The 23260-nt window shown below is 41.3% G+C and overlaps 1 protein-coding gene across 3 annotated transcripts in view; it reads left to right on the plus strand.

Annotated features, from left to right (window-relative positions):
- PTPRM (protein tyrosine phosphatase receptor type M) overlaps positions 1-23260 on the plus strand; it is a 790291-nt gene that overhangs the window by 309855 nt on the left and 457176 nt on the right. For all 3 annotated transcript variants that reach the window (XM_049619708.1, XM_049619706.1, XM_049619707.1), the window contains exon 4: positions 15617-15695. In XM_049619708.1, coding sequence (XP_049475665.1) covers positions 15617-15695 — 79 coding nt within the window. The remainder of the gene's footprint in view (positions 1-15616; positions 15696-23260) is intronic.

Below are 23260 nucleotides of genomic sequence, written 5' to 3' on the forward strand. Positions count from 1 at the left end.
GAATGAAATCTTGCCATTTGCAACAACATGGATGAATCAAGAGGGTATAACGCTAAGCAAAGTAAAGTAAGTCAGAGAAAGACAAATACCATATGATTTCATTAATATGTCGAATTGGTATTCATTTAATTAAAAAAGCAGACTCTTAACTATAGAGAACAAACTGGTGGTTGCCAAAGGAGAAGTCAGTGTAGGGATGGGTGCAATAGGTGAGGGGAATGAAGAGGTACACTTAACATGAGTAATATATCAGATTTTTGAATCACTCACTATAATGTACACCTGAAACTAATATAACAATGTATGTTAATTATACTGGAATCAAAAAATAATATAAATTAAAAAAATAAGAACAGTGGGATTCAGTTAGAGCATGAGTCAGGAGGTCTGTTTCTGGGTTTAACTGTTGGGATCTAAAGTTAAGCAAGAGGGCTTGCTAACAGATCTCCACTGTCAATATTTCCTTCCATTTTTATGGGAGTATGACCGCCATTCTCCAACTGGCTACTTCCTGCCGGATAGGGGAGATGAAGTGTTTTTGTTTTTGTTTTTGTTTTTGTTTCAGTGGAAGAAATGTGCCTGTTTCTGTGTTAATTGTTTCTGACTCATTCAAGAGTGTGAATTGAAAGAATGTAGCATAGGTACACATCACAAGAAGTCTGAATCCCAAATAGAACCCTGCTACTTGAGAGCACAGTGGTCAAGCCCATTTTGGTTATTTCTTTAAGGACAGATTCTATACCTGTCGGTATCCATGAAAATCAACGTGAAAAACAATCTCTGATTCTTTCCCCTATTCCATCCAAGGAAAGGGTGTGCTGGCCCATGGTTATTGTGACCATGTACCTTGCTGTCTAATTTTCTTGATGCTTGTTTCCACCTCTGATGAAGCATTAATATAGGCACAGCAAGATGGATGAACAATGACATAAATTCCCCCTTGCTCAGCTAGGATATACAGTTACCCAGGATGACTTTAGTACGGGAATCTGATGACTTATGATCATTAGCTATGGTGGTTAGAATCTGGGACAAGTTGTAAAGGCACATGATGATGCACAGCAACCTTCCCCCCACCTGCCACCATGGCAACAATGTATAGCCAAGGAAGTATTCATCTCCATCAGGGACGTTGCCTGGGAGGTCATGATCTAGTCTGGTAAATACCTGTGGGGGACTGGCCCAATGCTTAAGTTTCTTGAGCAGGATGAAAGGAGAAGGCAGTCACCAAGGTGGCCAGAAGATAATGTATAGCGGTAGAAGAATTTGTAACACAGTCCATGACCCAGGGGACTCCATTTAATTTTCAAATAAAAACAAATCCAGCCAGAGCACGATGACAAAAGGTGGGAGAATAAGCTCACCCAAAGGGCAACTTGTCCCATCCAGCCTCTGCCCAGCCGGCCTTGGCTGTGAATGTCATCCATAGCTGGAAAAGAAACTCCCATTGTTTACACATAGGGAGTTGGTCCTTCATGTGGTATCTAATTGGGAAGTATACTCCCGGTTTTGTCCTTTGAAAATTACTTCCTTTAGTACTTTAATTAGAGGGACTGTAAGACATGGGGGTACCTTATGATCATCTTGGGAAAAATCTAACTATTCTAACCCTATACATTATTGTCCAGGCCTTAACAATTGGAAACCAGTTGCCTTCATGGACTCCTGAGGTATTGTAAACAGGGGGGACCAACGGGTCTCTATGGTCCAATACTGATTGGGCTTTTAGACACATCCAACAATTGACAGCACATGTAGTTGAGGCCAAAGCCTGGGTTACCCCAACTAGTCCATTATCTTTCCAACCTAGGGAGAAAGAAGACATGGTTCATACAGAGCACAGAAGAAACATGTTGTTAACGGGTTCTTTCCTCTAAAGAGGTATTTTAAGTCTTGAATAGGGTGACTTTCCCAGTAGAATGGCTTGGTGGTCTCTTCTATCTTCTCCTTTTCTTTTTTTTTCCTAATTTTTATTTTTGAGAGAGAGAGAGAGAGAGAGAGAGAGAGAGAGAGAGAGAACGAACGAACTTGAGCGGGGCAGGGGCAGAGAGAGATGGAGACACAGAATCTGAAGCAGGTTCCAGGCTCTGAGCTGTCAGCCCAGAGCCTGATGCAGGGCTTGAACTCATGAACCGTGATGTCATGACCTGAGCCGAAGCTGGACGCTTAACCGGCTGAGCCACCCGGGTCCCCTTCTTATCATTGTACGGGCACCATTTAACTCTAGTGTGATGTATCCATAGTTTCACTTTGTCCCATTTCAAGGGGAATGGGGGACTAGTAGGACATCATAAGGTCCAGTCCATTTTTCAGTTAATTCTTGGTCAGGTCCATGTTCATTCTAAGTCTTTAATAAGATCTTATCCTCAGGTTGAGACGGGTGCAGTGGTTCTTGCAGCAAGAAGGCCGTCCTAGTGGAAGTAAACTAATGAATCATGGTTAATATTTGGTTCAAGCGTTAAATTTTGTTTAATTTTTCTTTGGCCCCCTTCTGGGTAGAGGGGGCGAAACTCAAGAGGCCAGGAATGGTCTCCCGTATCCAATTTCATAGGCGCTCAATCCAAGCCCACTTGGAGGTGCCCTCATGCAGAGAGGGCAAGAGGCAGTACCCTATCTCATGTTAAATGAGTTTCTTGACACAGCTTTGTGATGGTCCTTTTCAAAGTATGGTTCATTTTCTCCATTTTTTCCCATTGACTATGGGCTGTGAGAAATGGACTTCCTTGTTTCATATGCTTTTCCTCCCTAAAGCTAAACACCTTAAAAGCAATGTGCACCAGCTAAGAAGAGTTCACACCTACCGCTCCCTGGACCTTTTGCAGCTTCTTTCCTATATTAGGGGCACTTCGTCCCATAAAGGTCAAATTAACCATTTTCAGATTTTCAAAAGCCCCAGGATCCTCACTGGGAATATTTTTGATAGGCTTCATAAATCCTCTCCAGAAACTCAGATGGATCAGCATTTAATTTCTGTTGAATTTCCTTGACTTTATTAAGACATTTTTGCTTTGGGACCCTTCACTTTAGTTCTGTAAACATATATCTTAGCAGTGGTTCAGAAGAACCATTCCTTCAGCAACATTTGGGTCCCAGCCAGGTTTGGCCACCAAGATTGCCCCTGCTGGTAAGGGGGTAATACCTGGATTTTCATCAGTCAGATGCTGAGCCTCCTCATGGGCTTTATTAATCAGTCACTGCGGTGGCTCATTGTCTATAGAATACTTAAGAGTCTGCGTATCTGGGGTACCTGGGTGGCTTAGTCGGTTAAGCGTCCAAGTCTTGATGTCAGCTCAGGTCATGATCTCACGGCCGTGAGTTCGAGCCCCGCGTCGGGCTCTGCACTGATAGTGCGGAGCCTGCTTGGGGATTCTGTGTCTCCCTCTCTCTCCCCCTCACCAACTCATGCTCACTTGCTCTCTCTCTCTCAAAATAAATAAATTTTTAAAAAAGGGTCTGCATATCTGCCTAAGGAGGCTTATCAATGACAAAAATAGTGGCAAACGATGTCAGACGTTTTCTGAGGATCCTCTCTACAAGTATGGTTTGAATTTTTCCAATTTAAAAGGTCTGAAGTAGAGAAAGGCCTGTATGTCCAATAATATCTGGCAGACTGTCTCTGGGGATTCATCCCTACAGGATAAGGCTGCAAAGGAAACGTCCTGTTCCATACTGGGGGGTCTCCTGACCACATTTGGTGTCTTAGCAGGTCTTAAAAGGGAGGGCCATTCTTGCCCCTTGAGGCAATAAGTAGGAGGAGGACAAACTAGGGCAGAGGGGGCTCCATCCACATTTGGGGTAGGTAGAATTCCAGGGCAGGGGTCCAAAGATTGTAACAAGGTGTGTTCCTCATTCTCTTTCTCCTCATTTGACCTGTTGTCCTCACACACTTTAACCTGTCTTTCTTTGCATCATGAGCTTTATGTGCTGAATCTCTGTTACCTACCAGCATAAAAGCCTGAACATATAAGAATGTCATTTCATTTCCCAGATCTTTGACAAAATAATTCTAATTGGATAGTATGGTAATTTTCAGACCCACTCAAAGGCCGATCTTTTTTCTGATTCTAGTATGTACGTACGTGAGCCATGCAGTGATGCAGTTAAGAAAATCATCTTCCTACTCATCGGCTTATAGCCATATGTGGACCGTGCCGCCAAAGCACACCACAAAGGACTGTCAGGGGGGATGGAAGTCGCATTTCCCACCCCCAAAAGAGAAGAAAGGAATGAATGGGAAGTGAAAGAAACCAAACCAAACAGAGTACTCTTCCGTATTCCTGCATAGGGGAGCCAAATTCCTTGGTGAGATGAAGTTGGGACTCCTAGACTTATAACCATGTTTTTGCACCACTGGGTACCAAGTGTTAGACAGTTTCGCTCCCAAATAGAAATGGGAAACTGATCAGTACTGCTGCAACTTACCCAGAATACCAAAGCTCGGTGCTTCCCAAACTTATTTCTCTTTTCAAACCGCACATGAAGCAGAATACAGGTCAGCAAGGGTAGGATAGGGACCTTTCCCTGCAAGTGGCCCCAACAGCTGCTGGGGCTTTACCTTTTCTATCCCTCCAAGGCAGTCTAAGCAGCGGCAGGGGCCGAGGCACCTGCCTGGTCAGTAGTCTGTGAAGACAATCACGCGATGAAGCTGCATGCCCTTCCTGGCTGGCTTGCCAAAAACTGTTATCCACCTGTCACAGCCCCCTAATCCAGGAAAGAATGGGTGAGCCCTCGTGGCCGCCCTGGCCAACTCCTCCCACCCCACCGGAGGAATCCCCAGGAAATTGAACAGCTGGAAGCACAGCTCCTAGCTGGGTGCGCCCACATTGTTCCGGAACAAACTCAGGTAAACTGGCCGCAAGAGGAGCAGATAGTTCAGGAGAGAAGAGTTTGGAAAACCCTACGGTGCTGGCAGCTGGGCTGGTAGCAGGCTCAGGCATTAACAATCCACTTCTCCCCAGCAAGGTGGATATGGAGGGTTTTACAGGGGTGGATACATTGCACCTTGCACCTAGAGAGCATGATGATGGTGTGTTTAGCAACACCCCCCTCCACCCTTCCTACCTCTTGTATGTCCTCTTGTTTATATGTAGCTGTGGAATGTCTGTTCTGCCAGTCTTCTGTTTTCTGGGATATTTATACTGATGAGGGTGTTATCTAGTTGTATCTGTGGGACACAGTGACCTTATGGTCCTCCTACTCTGCTGCCTTTATTGGAGGTCCCTGTCCTCTGCATTTTTTGCTTAAAGATGAACAGTATGTTACAAGAAATCAGTGGGAGCATACTTGGCTGTCACTTTAGTAGGGACCTAGAGCTGCATTTGGGAAGTGTATCAATTCACGTGTGTTCAAAACTTACCATATCTCTGTTTCATTCTCAGCTTGTACTTACGATTTGATGATCAAGGATAGGTACTTGTTCTGGGTCCCCATCTCAAACTTCTTTGTGGTCTGTTACTTCTTGTTCATCTTGCCCTTTTCCTTATAACTTTCCTATTTTCCCCCCTCAACCTTAGTTTTCTCCCACATCTTGTTTTATAGAATGAGTACTTGAGCTATGATTAGAAAAGATTTGAAAAGAACACTAGCTCTTTTTAAATGTGAAAGGGAAAACAAAAAGTGAGGAAAGCCATGTTTATTGGTTGAAAAGCAGATGAAGTCATATAAGAATGACTTCAATTAGCATGACAAAGCCCCCAATAATTCACTCCAGTGAGACCCCTGCTGTCCTTCGAATACCTTTCACTTTGGGAAAGTGGGCTTTTACTTTACTCTGATAATATGTCCATATAAACAAGTATTTCACTATTTTGTTCCTGACTTTTTAAGGTCACATACGTTGCAGTTTGGCTTTGGCTCTTTGTCGTTATGGAGAGTTTTATTATGTATGTTTTAGTGAATGAGCATGATCCACCTTTGCTTTTTATTTAAATAGAAGACAGAAAGGATCTCCCAGGTTTTGGGTGGGAGGACAGACGTAGTGTTTCATCCCGTTTGTCCTGGGGAATTGACAAATGGCTTGCACCAACACATTTTCCGTGGTGAGTGTTTGTGTTGGTAAGCAAACCCCTTTTCTTTGCTCACACATAGCAAGGAAAAGTGGCAGCATGGAAATCTAATTTTGCCCTTCACTGAAGCAGGGAGGATAGGGGAGGCTGCGGTGTTAAACTGCTTTCGTCTCTTGTTTGGAAGGCATCTGAAGGATAGCCTCATGTCAAGCCCCTCGCAGGCCAACCTCCAGGATGGCTTTTCATGAGCCAGTGAAAGAGCCTTAGTTAGTGGTTTAACTGACAGTTTCCTACCTGAGAGCAAGTGGCTTTTCCCAAAGGCTCCAACAACAATGGGGATCCAACACCATGTCTCCTGAGAGGTTATTTGTTGAGGTATTGAATGGATATCGATTCTCTTTATTCTACATTTCTTTACATCCCATTTCTTACATCTACATTTCTTTACCATTTGGGAAGCATCGGTAAAAATGAGCATTTTGTCCTTCCTGTGCCCGAGTACCTTAATGGAAATGAGGACTCAATGTGAATCCAGGCACGCTAATGCAGTTGATTTCCATTCATGGTTGTTATGTTCTGTGAAGTCACAGTGAGTGAGTACTCAATCAGTGAACACTGAACTCTGGGTTGCTTCCATGGGAAATAAGGGATTGATTAGTCCTGAGACCCTCTGGTCACAGCATTTGCATCAACTGATCAACACATAACCTTGTTTTAGGAGTCTTTCTGTTAAAGACTCCTTACTTAATGTACATTGTTGGGTTTAAAACAAATTTTTTTTTTAATGTTTTATTTATTTTTGAGACAGAGAGAGGCAGAGCATGAGCAGGGAAGGGGCAGAGAGAGAGGGAGACACAGAATCCAAAGCAAGCTCCGGGCTCTGAGCTGTCAGCACAGAGCCTGATGTGGGGCTCGAACTCACAAACCGTGAGATCATGACCTGAGCCGAAGTCGGACGCTTAACCAACTGAGCCACCCAGGTGCCCCTCGTTGTTGGTTTTTAACACTGAACAGCCAAAATGATGACTTATGCCCAGATGAAAGTTCCCTAACACATGTATTTTCACGGTAAGTCAGCTTAAGCCTTGTGTGCATAGGAATGCTAGACGACCCCTCAGCACTGCACTTGGGCACCGTTATAAATAGCAACATCACCAATAAAAGGCACAAAAATATGAAAAAAGTGGCACTATGTAGATTGGGACAAGGACACTTGTTTATGGTGTGAGAACCGAATCAAAAAGCAGAGCATTGCCTTGACTGACCTCAGCTGGGACGTGGGGCTTGAGCCATTCAAATTTTTGTCACTGTGTGCATATCCACAAATGACCAAGAAAGCTTTGCAAGTATTGATTTGGGGGTTTCAAATAAATTCGTGAGTAGGCAAATTCACAAGTACAGAATCTGCAAATAAGGGGGATTAATTATATTTTTTGTCCAACCAAATCCAACAAAGAGGAGGACAGAGATATAAGATTAGATACTGTGTGCTGGTAAAATTCTTCCAGAATAAGCTAGGATGACTTTGTGATCAACCACTTTAGCTTTCAGCTTTTCAAATAATCACAGTTTAGATGGAAAAGACATTTTTCCTAAAATTGTATGTATCTCAGTAAATACAAAGACATTTCACCAAAATATAGCTCATGCCAAAGAACATTGTATAGAATGCTGAGGGTCAGGTTTTAATATGAAAGTGTTCTACATTCTCAGTAGTTCAGTTGCTTTGTAGATTTGACTGCTAAAATAGTTAGTTTTATTTTATTTTTAATTCGATTTAATTTTTTATTCAGTGTTTTGAGGTCTATAAAGTAATCAATTTTTAAAAATTTGTTTAATGTTTATTCTTTTTTTAAAAATTTTTTTCTTAATGTTTATGTATTTTTGAGAGACAGAGACAGAATGCGAGTGGGTTAGGGGCAGAGAGAGAGGGAGACACAGAATCCGAAGCAGGCTCCAGGCTCTGAGCTGTCAGCACAGATAATTGCAATTACGCTTTTTTTAAAAAAAAAATTGGTAATGAGTATGCCTGGGTGGCTCAGTCAGTTGAACGTCCAACTCTTGGTTTCAGCTCAGATCGTGATCCCAGGATCTTGGGATTGAGCCCCGGGTCAGGCTCTGTGCTGAGAGGGGAGACTGCTTAAGATTCTCTCTCCCTCTCTCACTCTCTTTATCCCGCTCTCCCTCTCTCTCCCTCTGCCTCTCTCCCCCCACTCATGTTCTCACCCCCTGTTAAAAATAAATAGATAAATGATGAATAAATAAATAATTGAAATGGTACTATCAGCTTGAGCGGGCATTGAAATCAGTACCCATGTAATACAGTTGAAGCAAGTCAAGCCAGGAGAGGGTTTCTCCCTTGCCACACAGCTGGAATGCATTGCTCCCACACAAAGTGCAGGGCATGTTGCGTTGGGCTGTGACAAGCTATTGCAGTCAATGACAAGCATGCATCGATGCATGTTTTCTTGTTATCCAGTGTAATGGCAGTTGTTGGGGAGCCAAGCGGGAAAGTTTTCTCTTAAATCCGGAAGTTGGGTAGTCATAAATATTTCAGGCCTTGTGGGCCAGATGGTCTCTGTGGCATCTACTCAACTCTGCTGTTTTTGTGTGAAGTTGCCATAGACGATACACAATTGAATGAGCATGACTGTGTTACGGTAAAACTTTATTTGTGGACACTGAAATTTCTATTTCACATAATTCTCATGTATTGCTAAATATTATTCTTCTTTTGACTTTCACCCGCAGTTGAAGACTATAAAAACCAACCTATAAAAATTAGGTTGGGGCCGATTTGGCCTGTTGACTATAGTTTGCTGACCTCTGTCTTAAGATTTATGTTGTTAAAGCTATGTCTTATAACCATTCCTTGCATCTACATTTCTAGGTCAAATAGATGATTACAAGATTCATTACTTAAATCTGGAAGTAAACATTTTAGAACACACACACACACACACACATTAAAGATGTATATATTTATGTGTGTGTGAATGCATGATTATGTAGTGTGTGTGTGTGCATGTGTGTGTGTGTGTGTGGAAAGAGGCATGTATGTATGTATGTATAGGTTAGGCATATGTATATGTGTGTATATTCTACATATATGTAGTCTCCCATGCCTGCTAGTTAAGGCATTCAATAACAGGAAGTGTCCAGACTGCAAAGTAAAATAGACCTAGAATTATACCCTGACTCTGCAATATACTAATTTTATAACCTCAGAAAAATTACCTAATTACTTTATGAGTCAGCCTCCCCATCTCTAAAAGGGAATGTACTTACTTACCTTGTATGGGTGACTGGGGAAAATTATATAATATGCACAGAAGATACTTGGGACATAGACATGCACCGTATATAAAGTTTGTTTTTAAATGTTTTCGAAAAGAAAAGGCATTGTGTGTTTCTTAAAGAGACCCAAACCTCACTTATAATAGAGATTGTCAAGGTAGTTTGTTGTGTTTGATAAAAGTAAGCATGGGCACAGCTGTACCCGCCTCTCTTACTTCCTTTTCCAGTGGTGCCATTGGTCTTCTCATGTCGCTTCCTTCCTCAGACCTCAGTCTTTTTGGCCCAGTGTGCTGGCATCTTCAGACATCCCAGGGACTCCTTCTGGGTTCTGCCTACACTTGTCATACTTCACTAGAGCTATACCTGTACTTTCAATAGCATGCTTCCTTATTTAACAAAAACAGACAAAAATATTTTTGCTTTTGAAGGTTTCTTGGTAAGGGCACTGGTTAGAAAAAAAGTACAAAATGGAAAACTTGCCAGGTAGCAAGACTTCAAGACAAGGAAACCTTTTCATGAGATTCTAAAGTCTTTTTTTAAGAAACCTATTTAAAAGAGGCCTTGGGTGTTTAGCTGTGTGTTTGAACCCTCTTGTTTGTTAGAAACCACAGAGTGAATCTGTTTTTTTTTTCCTTTTTTAGTTTTTTTAATGTTTATTTTTGAGAGAGAGAGAGAGAGAGAGAGAGAGAGAGAGAGAGAGACAGAGTGCAAGCAGGGAGGGCAGAGACAGAGGGAGACACAGAATCCAAAGCAGGCTCCAGGCTCTGAGCTGTCAGCACACGACCCAATGTGGGGCTCAAACTTGGGAGTGGTGTTCTGGTGATCATAACCTGAGCCGAAGTCAGAGTCTTAACCAACTGAGCCACCCAGGCGCCCCTATGAAGGTTATTTTTAGAGACACTATTAAGTCAGTGTGGGAACCTGCCAAGTTTTAGAAGTTTACCTTCCAGAATTTCTAATTAAGTGAAAGGAGAAGTCCATTGTTCTCTTGGTATATTTGCACTTGGAGGCTTTGTGGTACTCCAGCTAGAAGACCAAGGGGGGCAAATAAAGTTTCAGAAGTAAGCCGAAGATTCTTTTGTTGTGGCCTCCCCTGGCAAGTCGTCTTGCTGGGAATCTTGCTTGCTGCTGAACACTCAACCGCCTCGGGTCTAGCAGAGACACTTGTAAGTCCTTTCTGGGGCAGCTGTGAGTTTAACGAGCAGGCTGAAAAATTGGGTGGAAGGTTGCCTTGGCTGGATCCAAGGCATCCTGGTTGGTTTGGTAATGAGGAGGTGACAGTTCTGTGGTGGAGAAAGATCACAGTCCTAATAGCTCCTTATTGTTCCCACCTGTTAGTTGGCTCCTGTCTTGTTCTTGTCTGTGTTCCTTATTTTTTGTGGAACTAAAGCTTGAATTCCATAAAATTGTCTAGTTTGGTTTTTTTTTTTTTTGATCCCTCTCAGAGCTTACAGTAAATATCCCATTAATAGTTGGACAGTAAGACTCCGAATCATTGAGTGTAAAACTTTTGAGGGTCATCATAAATTCTATTGAAGTGATGGGTGAGAAACCAGATTCAGAGGTTTTAGGGTGACTTATCGAGATGTCTAATTTCTTCTCCTCCTTCCTTTCTTAGGGCCATGGTGCTGTACTGGTTTAAATGAAATATTGTGCATTAAATTTTAGCACATAAACTTCAAAAATAGATCCACATGAGCATGTTTTACATGTACAGTCTATTCTGAGAGTTAACATATCCCTTTAAAAATACAGATCATTCTCTTTTTATAAGAAGCTTCAACTCTTACAGTTGATAATGTGAAAATACAATTTTTGGTAAGAAGGACAATTTTGCATCTGTTCTGTTCATGGTGCTTATCACAGTACTTATGCCATTGCCTGGAGTAAAAAGGACACTCAGTGGAGACTGGTATGAGTGAGTGAATGAATGAGTGAGAGGGAGGGAGGGAAGAGGGAAGGGGGATCAGCTGGGAGAAGGGAAGGCTGGATGAACAGTTCTTTTTTTTTAATTTTTAAAAATTTTTTATTTGTTTTTGAGGGAAAGACACAGAGTGTGAGCCGGGGAGGGGCAGAGAGAGAGGGAGACACAGAATCGGAAGCAGGCTCCAGGCTCTGAGCTGTCAGCACAGAGCCCTGTGTGGGTCTTGAACCCACGAGCTGTGGGTTCATGACCTGAGCCAAAGTCAATCAGTCAACGAAATGAGCCACCCAGGTGTCCCTGGATGAACATTTCTGGTTTGGGCTTTCAAAATACCCTTTTCGTGACCAGAGCCATGGAGTTCTTGGGTAGCTGATGGTCAGGGACATTGGTCTGTGCAGTGGCCATTCTGAGCAGAGCGGCTGGCTGCTTCCAGTACTGCCTGCTGCTGCTGCCTCCTGCCAGGCAGGATAGGACCGTTTCGCAGGGGCCCAGCTTTGAGGGCATCCAGAGGGCTTTCTCCCCTACTTGCTCTCAGTGTTCACCTGCTTTTTGTTCCCTCGACTGTCGTCTAGACTTTAGCACAGAGAGAAGTAGGCCAGATCCCATTGTAATAATGTGCATGCATCTCTGCCTCTCTCCGGGTCATCAGTGGAAAAAAGATACACTTACGAACAGGACAACGTTTTATTTCATTTCTGTTCTACTTTGGGCCTCTCCTCTCCCGTGTGTTTTGTATTTCAGTGCGTTGGCATTGTAGCCCAGTGTCGTCTAGTCTCGCGGGTGTTTCTGGGATGACTTCTTATCTAGGAAGCCCCTCGAGCCTTTCCATTTTGGGCTCTGCTGATGGCTTTCTCCATTTTCACATCCATCGCACACACATAAATAATGCAGTCGTAGGGTGGAAGTGTTTGTTCAGGCAATGTGTAGTAGCAAAAACAGCATGATACATGATATCCGGAATCAGAAAGACTGAGTTTTTCACAATCATCTTTTATCTGAATCTTTTAGTTCTTCCTTAAAGAATTTTCACATGAACTAACAAGAGAACGGAGTGGTAGCTATTCAGTGTATGTAACACATCCTGTGTAATTTACAGTTACTTTTTTTAAGTTGAAATTTTTGTGGAGATGATTGTGGAATCAGAGGCGATAACAAGAAATAATACATGGGGCTCCTGGATGGCTCAGTCAGTTAAGCGTCCGACTTCAGCTCGGGTCGTGATCTCGTGGTCCGTGAGTTTGAGCCCCGTGTTGGGCTCGGTGCTGACAGTTTGGAGCGTGGATCCTGCTTCGGATTCTGTGTCTCCCTCTCTCTCTGCCCCTCCCCTGCTCATGCTGTGTCTGTCTCTCTCTCTCAAAAATAAATAATAAACATTACAAATTTTTATGAAAAAAAAAAAAACACCAAGAAATGATACAGATTCCTGCATACGTAGTACTCAGTTTCCTCCAATGGTAACATTTTGCAAACCAAAAGTATGGTATCACAGCCAGGATAGTGACATTGTTGAAATCTACAGAGCTTTTCCAGATTTCTTCTTTTACGTGGACTTGGACATGCATGTGTGTGTATTTCTGTACATTTTTTCACTTTTTTAGTAAAATGCAAGTAACAAAATTTATCATTTTAATCATGTTGAAGTGTATAGGTCAGGGGCATTAAATACCTTCTCGATGTTGTGCAGCCACCACCACCACCATCCATCTCCAGAACTCTTTTCCGCTTGTGCACCCACGAAACAGCCACTTCCCATCCCTCTCTCCCAGCCCTGACAACTACCATTCTACTTCCTGTCTACTTCCAGGTAACTCGTACGTGGGATCTTACGGTATCTGTCCTTCTGCGGCCGACTCATTTCACCTCACATAATGTTCTCCAGGTTTCTCCATGTCATAACATGTACAGGAATTTCCTTCGTTTGTAGGATTGAGTAATACTCCATTGTATGTATTTACCCCGTTTTGCTTATCCATTCATCTGTCAATGGATACTTGGTGGCTTCCATGTTTTAGCTATTGCAAATAAAGCTGCTATGAGCTGTACAGTTATTTGTAATGTTTATTTTTGAGAGAGAAAGAGCACACGTTTGAGTGGGGGAGGGGCAGAGAGGGAGCGTTGGGGGGGAGAGAGAGAGAGGGAGAGAGAGGGAGACAGAGGATCCGAAGCAGGCTCTGCACTGACAGCACAGAGCCTGATGTAGGGCTCAAACTCATGAGCTGTGAGATCATGACCCGAGCTGAAGCTGGACACAGGCGCCCCTGAACTATATACAGTTTTATTACCTAAGTAGGTTTCTGCATCTGCCACCACAGTGAAGACCTTAAAGGTTACAACATCACAGGGATTACTCACATTGTCCTTTTGTAATGACTCTCCCATCCCTTCTCCCACCATCCCTCAGCCCTGGCAACCACTAATCTGCCCTCCCTTCAGAAACTTTTACCTTACACAATGTTACATACATGGACTCATCAGCATTATTAGATTCATCCAAGTTTTGGGTGCATCAGTAGTTATTTCCTTGTTATTGTTGAGTAGTATTCCATGCTGTGGATGTACCACAGTCTGGTTTATCACGTACCATTTGACTGCATCTGGGCTGTGTCCAGTTTTTGGTTACTATGAATAAAGCTTCTCATTTTGTATTGGTTTTTATGAGAATGAAAATTTTAATTTTTCCAAGAAGTGCAGTTACTGGGATGTTTTAAGACTTAGCATATGTACCTTGCATGAGCCACGGTTTCTATGCTGATGCAGGTATGTGTAAATGGAGGTTTAAGTGATGTCATGTGGACCTTTTTAATCAGAGGCTGACAACAGACAGCTTTAAACAATCGTAGTAAGAACATCGATAGCTTCTTACCGGTTCTTTCTTTCTCCTTTAGCCTCAATTTCTCTGAAGGGGTTCTACCATCTCAAAAATGTCATTCGTTCTGAAAACTTAAGAGCATGTTGCCCTTCTTTTCTTGCCTCACCTTTCCCACAATCAAAAAGTTGCCAAAGACCTCTTGGTTTGACTACTATAGAGATTTTTATATCATTGTCCTCTTAATTCATACCTCTGCCATCTGAATTTCAGTGGGTGTAACCTCTTATGGTGTTATTTTTAATGCTTATTTATTTATTTTTGAGAGGGGGGAGGGAGGAGGACAGAGAGAGGGGGGAAAAGAATCCCAAGCAGGTTCTGTGCTGTCAGTGCAGAGCCTGATGCGGGGCCCGATCCCACGGACTGTGAGATCATCACCTGAGCCGAAATGGATGCTTAACTGACTGAGCCACCCAGGGGCCCAAGCATCTTTATATTATTAATATACTGTCTTCTTTTGAATCTCTGCTCTGTGAGTGGAGCTTCTGTAACCCAGTCACAGCTCATCTTTATAGCTATAGGTCCCAATGCTCCTCTTCATGGTTCTGGTCATGTCCAGCTCAGGGCCTTTGCACATACCCTGGAAGAAGCCTTACTGTCTTTCTTCACTCATATTCAGATCTTAGCTGAAGTGCTACCTCCTCATGGGAGGTCCTCTTGGTACATGTTACTCTAATACCCTGTACTTTTTTTTTTTCACAGCACTTACAGTGGTTTTTTCATTTTAGATGTATAAAACCTAGGGCCCCACACGGTTCAGTGTAGTTATAGAATCCCCTCAAAGGAGTTGACCAGAAAACGTGTTATCTTAAAGCAATTTAAATCTTTAAAAAAAATTTTTTTTAATGTTTATTTTTGAGACAGAGAGAGAGCATGAACGGGGGAGGGTCAGAGAGAAAGGGAGACACAGAATCCGAAACAGGCTCCAGTCTCTGAGCTGTCAGCCCAGAGCCCGACGTGGGGCTTGAACTCACAGACCGCGAAATCATCACCTGAGCCGAAGTTGGACGCTTAACCGACTGAGCCGCCCAGGTGCCCCAAAGCAATTTAAATCTTAACATTGTCTCTGGTAAATGATTTTAAGCCTCTGTCTTCTAAACATCGGCTCTTAACCGTGGTATTACCTCCCTTACGAGGTGAATTCTTGATGTGGGATGCTGTCTGTCCCATCCCTTCTCAATAACCCCCCTGAAAACTGGGTTTGTGTCTTATTTATCTTTTTCATCTTAGAACCTGAAATGTTGACTGGCAGATATTAGGTGCTCCACTAATATTTGTTGGAAGCATGGGTGGATGGATAGATGAATGGATGGATGGATGGATGGATGGAAGGAAGGAAGGAAGGAAGGAAGGAAGGAAGGAAAAGAAAGAAAATAAAGAGAGAAAGAACGGAGGAAAGAAAGAAAGAAAGAAAGAAAGAAAGACAGACAGACAGACAGACAGACTACGTGTCTTATGTGTCAGCACACTTGGTAGAACTCTGACCAAATGTGTGAATAATATAAATCTTGCTTAATTTTCCAGGTGATTTTTGAAGTGATAACTTCTGGACATCAAGGCTACCTCGCTATTGATGAAGTGAAGGTGTTAGGACATCCATGTAGTAAGTTGCCTCAACTCTTGCACATTTGGGTTCAATGTTGGGGGCACTTTTATGCTCCAGATTAAGAGAAGACACTAAAACCTGAGGAGACGTGATGCGAAACGAGTTCCCCGACAAGTCTCTAGGCATTGCTTTGCCAGCCCAGAAGTCCAAAAACATCCATTTTGTGTGTCATTCATTGTATCTAAGCGCCTCTGAAATGATGATCAGGACTGGAGGCTAATGGGCCACTTTGATCGACTCAGACATCCTTGCAAAGATTTTTAGATTTCCCTTTTAAACGGTAGCACAAGGTTAAACATTGAGCATCTGTGCATTTTGTTTCTATGTCTAGTGCATTACTCGTATACTTTTAAACAATATGGCTCCAAAAAGGCCTGGGACCTGTCAAATGCAAGAAATCTACCTAAACCCTTTGGGGACCCCAGAAATAATAGTCTGGTCCTCATCTCTTAAAAATTAATACTTTAAAAAAGTCCCGTGGGCGACAAACACACACTTTTCCTTTTACCGCTCAGTATGAACAGCTATTAACAGGCTGTCATATTTATGTCTGAACTGTTGTCCTTAAATCAATAAAATATGGCACATAGCCAGTCCCGTTTCTCCCTTGTCTCTCCTTGGGGGGAGGGGGGTGTCACAGGGACGAGCTGCTGCCCCCTCCATCTCTAAGGTTCATATTCCACCAGCAGCAGAAACAGATGTAGCTGATTGAAGCAGAAAAGCTTTGCATAGAAAGGGAATTGGTGGCAAATAAAATCACGGGGAACATGGATCTAGGCTCCAGGAGTGGGTAGAGATTCAAAGGGAGGCTCTGTAGCCAGAGCCATGCTGGCACCTATGTCTGAGGGGCCATCCATGGGGGTAAGGGTGCTGCAACCTGCTCTCTGACCGTTGCCACCTGCCTCAACATTTGTCACTGTCTCTACGCCTTTCTCCCCTCAGCCTTGGTCTCAAAACCCTGAGTGGGACTGTCAAAGTTGGCCAGCTAGATCATGTGCTCATTCCCTTGCTGGAAATCAGGGTCATCTGGGAAAGCACACTGTGGCTTTTTCACCTTCTATCCTGGGGGTCAGGCCAAGACTCCTATGAAGAAACCTACAATGGAGACTTTCCCACCCCCAGATGAGTGGTTTCAGAGCTGAGGATCCAAAATGCTGAAAACATCTGTGTGTGTGTGCATGCATGTGGGTGTGCTTTTTCCCACAGTCAGTGTGTAGTTCATAAAAAGTAAGAAAGTAATGTTTGCCCTTTTGTAAATTCTAATGAATCGTATCCAACCATATAAATTACTCTGTATTTTTTCCCCACTTAGCATTATGTTCTTTAGGTCAACCTGTGATATTCTATCAGATGAATATACTGCGCTCTGTTTTTCTGTTTTTCCATGAACATTTAGTTTCTTTGCTCCCGTTTTTTTTCTCCGACAAACATGGCTGCAGTGAAGATCCATGTATGTGCCTCTGGGTACAAGGTGCAAGAGCCTTGGTAGGATACATTCTTAGAAGCAGAATTCCTGGAATGTAGAATAGAAACACTTTTAGTTTTACTCGATGCTGCCAAATTGCTATGAAAAGTCTGCACCGGTTTATATTCCCACCAGCAGTGCATGGGAGTTTTATTTTCCCTCTGTCCTTGCCCAAAATTGATCTTGTCAGACTTTAAATCTTTTGGCTATGTGAGGGATGGCAGCCTGCTTTATTTTTAGGGTCTCCCCAGCATTAAAGAGAGACTGGCTGGTTCATACATTCCTGGATTTCTGCTGACGGTCCTTACCCAAACTCACGAGAAAATGGTTATATCTACAATGACATTAAAGATATAAACACTTGCAGGAGTGTCTCTGCTTTTATTGTGTGGATTGAAGAGATCATGAGATCATTCCCTGTAGTAGTTACAGAGAGCCCTTCATGGTTGTTATCTGATGAGGGTATCGGAACACAGTCATCTGATTTCATCCAGAGGGATTTGCTCTCTCTGAGATCTTTATCTTGGTGCTCAGAGCATGCCACGACACCAGAGTGCAAACACTGCAGTCACGTCGTTCCTTACTGAAGCAGACATTACTTTTGTGACACATTGCGTTTGCCTTTCTTCCATCAGCAAGATTGGTGAGTTCAAGAAGAATTTCCCCACCCCCACCCCCTTTTTTTTTTCTGAAAAGGCAGGAAAACGAATGATGCTGTACCTGATTGGAACAGCAGGGAAAATTTAGGAAGTGGAATATAATTACCTGAGTTGGAACTTAGCCAGATCCATGGAGTAATAGCCTTGGGCTTAGAAAAATGCCATGGGATCTTCTCATGTGCACAATTGATCCTGTGTCAGATTCACCTCTTACCAGGAGGTTAAAGAAAATAGATACAGTAATGCTGCACACCTACTATGTGGTGAGCACTCCCTTTCACTCAGGGCAAACTTCACCCCAAGACAGATGTTATTGCTGCCCTGTTGCAGGTGCAGTGGATGAGGCCAAGTTTGCAGGGGTCTGTCTCGTTCTGTATCTTGGGGTTTGTTCTGCATCTGGCCATTGGCCAGCAAAGAGCTCCTAAAATGTGGCTCCTCCCATTCTGCAGAAAACGAATCTCTCACTGTCTTCAGTAAGATAGAAAGTCTCAATGCTTGTCCTTCTATCAGAACCTTCCCCAAATGTGCTTCCTGCAGTTTTGTTCATTCCTTCCGAGCCCAGGTGCCTGTAGTCGTAGAAATGGTGTTTATGGTCTCGCCTTTGGAGAATACTGGTGCTAATACCTAATTGGCTTTGCAAACTGCTCTTAAGAGACACAGAATTGCAAAACGGGCTCTGTACCAAGGTGATGTATGGTACAACAGCATTTTGAACTGTAAGCTTTAAATGGTTTTGATGATGGCCCTTCTGTAGTTATTTTTTCCTGAATCTCTAGGTTTATGGGGAAAACATGCAAATAAAGATTTTAAAGAAGGCAATAGTTGGGTCTTAAAATGTAAAGCTTTGCAGATAATATTTTAAGGGCTTTCCTATCAAGATTTCTAAATAATAATCAATTTTTTGAAATCGTGGTGGTCATTAGATTTAAATCACAAAGGAGCATAAATATTTCATATCCAAAATTATGCTTTCCAAAGAGATGCAAAACTGCTGAACTTTATTTATTTACTTCACTCTAAAGGCTCCTGTTTGGATTCATATACGTTTATGAGTAGGCATTTCAACATTTTTTAAAAGTACTTGTTCTGTTAAGAGTATACAGTTGCTCATAAAATTGATTTTAATGTAGTGACAGTAAAATGCAGGCTCAGCATGAAATGTGGATATGGCTGTGCAGAATCAGCAGCTCGATGGCTTAAGACCACTTCTAATGAACACGGATAATTTTTGTATTTGGTATTCACGCTAAAAATATATTTCGAATTTGGTTCAATAATCCTAGTAGGAGCACCTATCAGCTTCATAATGTTGTCTCCTGTTTTTAAGTAAGTTATAAGCTCTGCATGTCTGGGTATTTCTGTTATTACCTTGTAGTGCCCGTATATATTTTTATGCCTTTACGAGCCATGCTGCATTTTAACAGGTTTATTGAGATATATTTCACCTGTCCTACAATTCATCTGCTTAAAGTGTATGTTCAGTGTTTTTAGTAAATCCACAGAGTTGTGTAACCATCACCACAATCAATTCTAGGGTATTTTCATCACCCAGAAAGAAACCCTGCACCCACTGTTAAGTCAGTCTCCATTTTCCTTGGCCTCTACTCCCAGCCCTAGGCAGTTACTAATCTACTTTCTGTCTCTATAGGTTTGCTTGCTTTCCCGTATTTCATTTAAGTGGAATCCTACAATGCATGGTCTTTTTTGTCTGGCTTCTTTCACATAGCACATTTCATGGTGCCTGTGTGTTACAGAACATTTCAGTACTTCTCCTTCTTAAAGCTGAGAAACTTTCCATTGTATGACATACCGTATGTTCTGTACCTATTCATCAACAGAGGGACATTCGACTTTCTAATTTGGGGCTATTGGGAATAATACCGTGGCAAACATTTCTGTTACAGGCTTTTCAATTCTTTTGGCTATATATTTAAGATGAGGATTACTGGGTCATGTAATAACTCTATGGTTAGCATTGTGGATAACAGTGAAATTGTTTATCAAATTGGCTGCACCATTTTACAGGCCGAGGAGCAGTGAATTCTTGCCAATATCTGTTATTTATGTTTTATTTTTCACCCTGGTGACTTTGGGGTGATAATTCTTTATGGTTTTGATTCTTTAATGGCTAATCTTGTTAAGCATCTTTTTGGGTGTTTATTGGCCACTTATATACATTTTTAAAGAAATGACAACTTAGATTCTTTGCCATTTCTAATTGACTTATTTATCTTTTTTCTTATTTTATTGAGAAATAATGGGAGATACATTACTATAAAAGTTTAAGGTATCAGCATGGTGGTTTGGTTTACATATATCATCACATGATTACCATAATAACTTTGGTTAACATCCATCATTTCATATCAACACAAAAAGAAGAAAGAAAAGAAACCCCAATATTTCCTCCTTGTGATGAGAACTCTCAGGATCTACTCTTTTAACAACTTTGCTGTGTCACACAGTGTGTATTCCTGTTGTCCATTACATTCCAAGTACTTACCTATAACTGGAAGTCTGTGCCTTTTGAACACCTTGCTCCATTTCCCTCTGATCTCCTTTTCCATGAGTTTGTTTTCTTGTTTGTTTTGTTTTATATTCCATATGTAAGTGAAATCACAAGGTATTTGTCTTTGTCTGTCTGACCTATTTCACTTAGCATAATGCCCTTAGGGTCCATCTGTGTTGTTGCAAATGAGGAATTTCCTTGTTTTTTTTTTTTTTTTTTTGTTGTTGTTGTTATTTTTTAATGGCTGAATAGCATTCTATTGTACATATATTCTACACCTTCAATTGATAAATACTCAAGTTGTTTCCATGTCATGGCTGTTGTGAAGAAAACTGCTCTGAACGTGGAGGTGCAGATGCCTTTTCCATTAGTGTTTTCAGTACCTTTGGATAAACTGGTAGAAGTGAGATTCTGGATCATGTGAGAGTTCTATTTTTAATTTTTTGAGGGTCTTCCATACTGTTTTCCACAGTGGCTGCTCCGGTTCACAGTCCCATCAGCAGTGCACAAGGGTTTCCTTTTCCCCAGATCCTCCCCAGTATTTGTTATCTTTTACCTTTTTGATGATGGTCATTCTAACAGGTGTGAGGTGATACCTCATTATGGTTTTAATTTGCATTTCCCCAATGGCTAATGATGATGAGCATCTTTTCATGTACCTGTTGACCTTCAATATGTCTTTTTTGGAGAAATTTCTATTCAGGTCCTTAGCCCATTTTTTAATTAGGTGGGTTTTTTGTTTTGTTTTGTTTTTTGTTTTTTGTTTTTGTTTTTGTTTTTTTTTTTTGCTCTTAAGTTCTATGAATTTTTTATATATTTAGGATATTAAACCCTTGTCAGATAGATGGTTTACACACATATTTCCCATTCTACAAGTTTCTCATTTCACTTTGTTGATAGTTTATTTTGCTGTGCGGAAGATTTTAGTTTGATATAGACCCACTTGTTAACTTTTTATTCTTTTACCTGTACTTCGGGAGTCCTATTTGAGAAATTATTACCAAGACCCATGCCGAGGAGCTGTATTCCTTTGTTTCCTTCCAGGAGTTTAATGGTTTCATCTCACATTTCAGTCTTTAACCCATTTCAAGTTAATTTTTGTGAGTGGTGTAAGATATGGGTCCAATTTCATTCTTTTACATATGAATATCCACTTATCCCAGCTCCATTTGTTGAAAAGACTGTCTTTTCTTCATTGAGTTGAAAAGACTGTCTTTTTTCCATTGAGTATGCTTGACTTCCTTTGTAAAAATTAGTTGACTGTGTATGCTGGGGTATTTTTCTGGGCTCTTGATTCTGTTCCAGTGGTCTGTTTGTCCATTTCTATGCCAGTATCATGCTGTTTTGATGACTATGGTTCATAGTTTAGCTTGAAATCAGGAAACGTGGTGCCTCTTGCTTTGTTCTTCTTTCTTAGGATTTCTTTGGATATTCAGGGTCCTTTGTGATTCCATAAACGTTTTAGGAGTGTTTTTTCTACTCCTGTAAAAGATGCCATTGGAATCTCAGTAGGGATTGCGTTGAATCTATAGATGACTGTTGGTAGTATTGGCATTTTAAAAATATTAATTCTTTCAATCCATGTACATGAAATTTCCATTTATTTGTGTCTTTTTTTTAATGTTTATTTATTTTTGAGAGAGACAGAGACAGAATGCGAATGGGTTAGGGGCAGAGACAGAGGGAGACACAGAATCTGAAGCAGGCTCCAGGCTCTGAGCTGTCAGCACAGAGCTCGACGCGGGGCTCGAACTCATGAGCTATGAGATCATGACCTGAGCTGAAGTCAGACTGAGCCACCCAGGCGCCTCTATTTGTGTCTTTTAAGTTTTTTTTTAATCAATGTTTTGTTTTCAGCACATAGATCTTTTACCTCCCTAGCTAAATTTATTCCCAAGTATTGATGCTATCATAAATGAGATTGATTGCTTTATTTATTTTTTAGAAATTTGCTGTCAGTACATGGAAGTACTGCTCATCTTTGTATGTTTATTTTGTAATCTGGGGCTTTACAGAATTCTTTGATTAGATATAATAGTTTTCTGGTTGAGTCTTTAGATTTTTTTTCTATATAAAATTATGTTACCTGCAAATAGAGGTAATTTTGTTTCTTTCCAATTCTGATAACTTCTATTTATTTTTCTTGTCTGACAGCCCTAGCTAGGACTTCTAGAACTATGTTGAATAGGAGTGGTAAAAGTGGCAACCTTGTCTTGTTCTGATTTTAGAGGAAAAGCTTTCAAGATTTTACTATTCAGTGTGGTAGTATGTGTGGATTTGTCATTTGTGACTTTTACTGTGCTATGTTCCTTCTGTGTATAATTTGTTCATAGTTTTTATCATGGATGGATACTGGATTTTGTGCAGTGCTTTATCTGCATCTCTTGAGATGGTTATATGATTCTTTCTTTTCATTCTATTAATGTGATACATTAATGTGGTACAACCATTGATTTGCCTATGTTGAATCATCCTTGCATCCCAGGAATAAATTCTACTTGATCGTGATGCATGATCCTTTTAATGTGCTGCTGAATTGGTTTGCTAGTATTTTATTGAGGATTTTTACATCTATATTCATCAGGAATATGGGCCTACTTTGTTTTGTTTGTTTGTTTGTTTGTTAGTAGTGTTATTTTCTAGTTTCAGTATCAGAATAATGCTGGACTCATAAAATGAGTTTGGGAGTATTTCTTCCTCTTCAATTTTGTGGAAGAGTTTGAGAAGGATTGATGCTAATTCTTCTTTAAATGTTTGGCAAAATTCACTGGTGAAGTCATCTGGTCCTGTTACTGGGTTGGGGGATTTTTTGATTACTGATTCATCTCCTTACTCATAATTGGTCTATTCAGATTTTCTATTTCTTCCTGACTTTCTCTTGATAAGCTGTCTAAGAATTTTTCAGTTTCTTAAAAGTTATTTGGTTTGT

The sequence above is a fragment of the Panthera uncia genome, assembly GCF_023721935.1.
Source record: "Panthera uncia isolate 11264 chromosome D3 unlocalized genomic scaffold, Puncia_PCG_1.0 HiC_scaffold_8, whole genome shotgun sequence".
NCBI classification, from domain to species: Eukaryota; Metazoa; Chordata; class Mammalia; order Carnivora; family Felidae; genus Panthera; species Panthera uncia.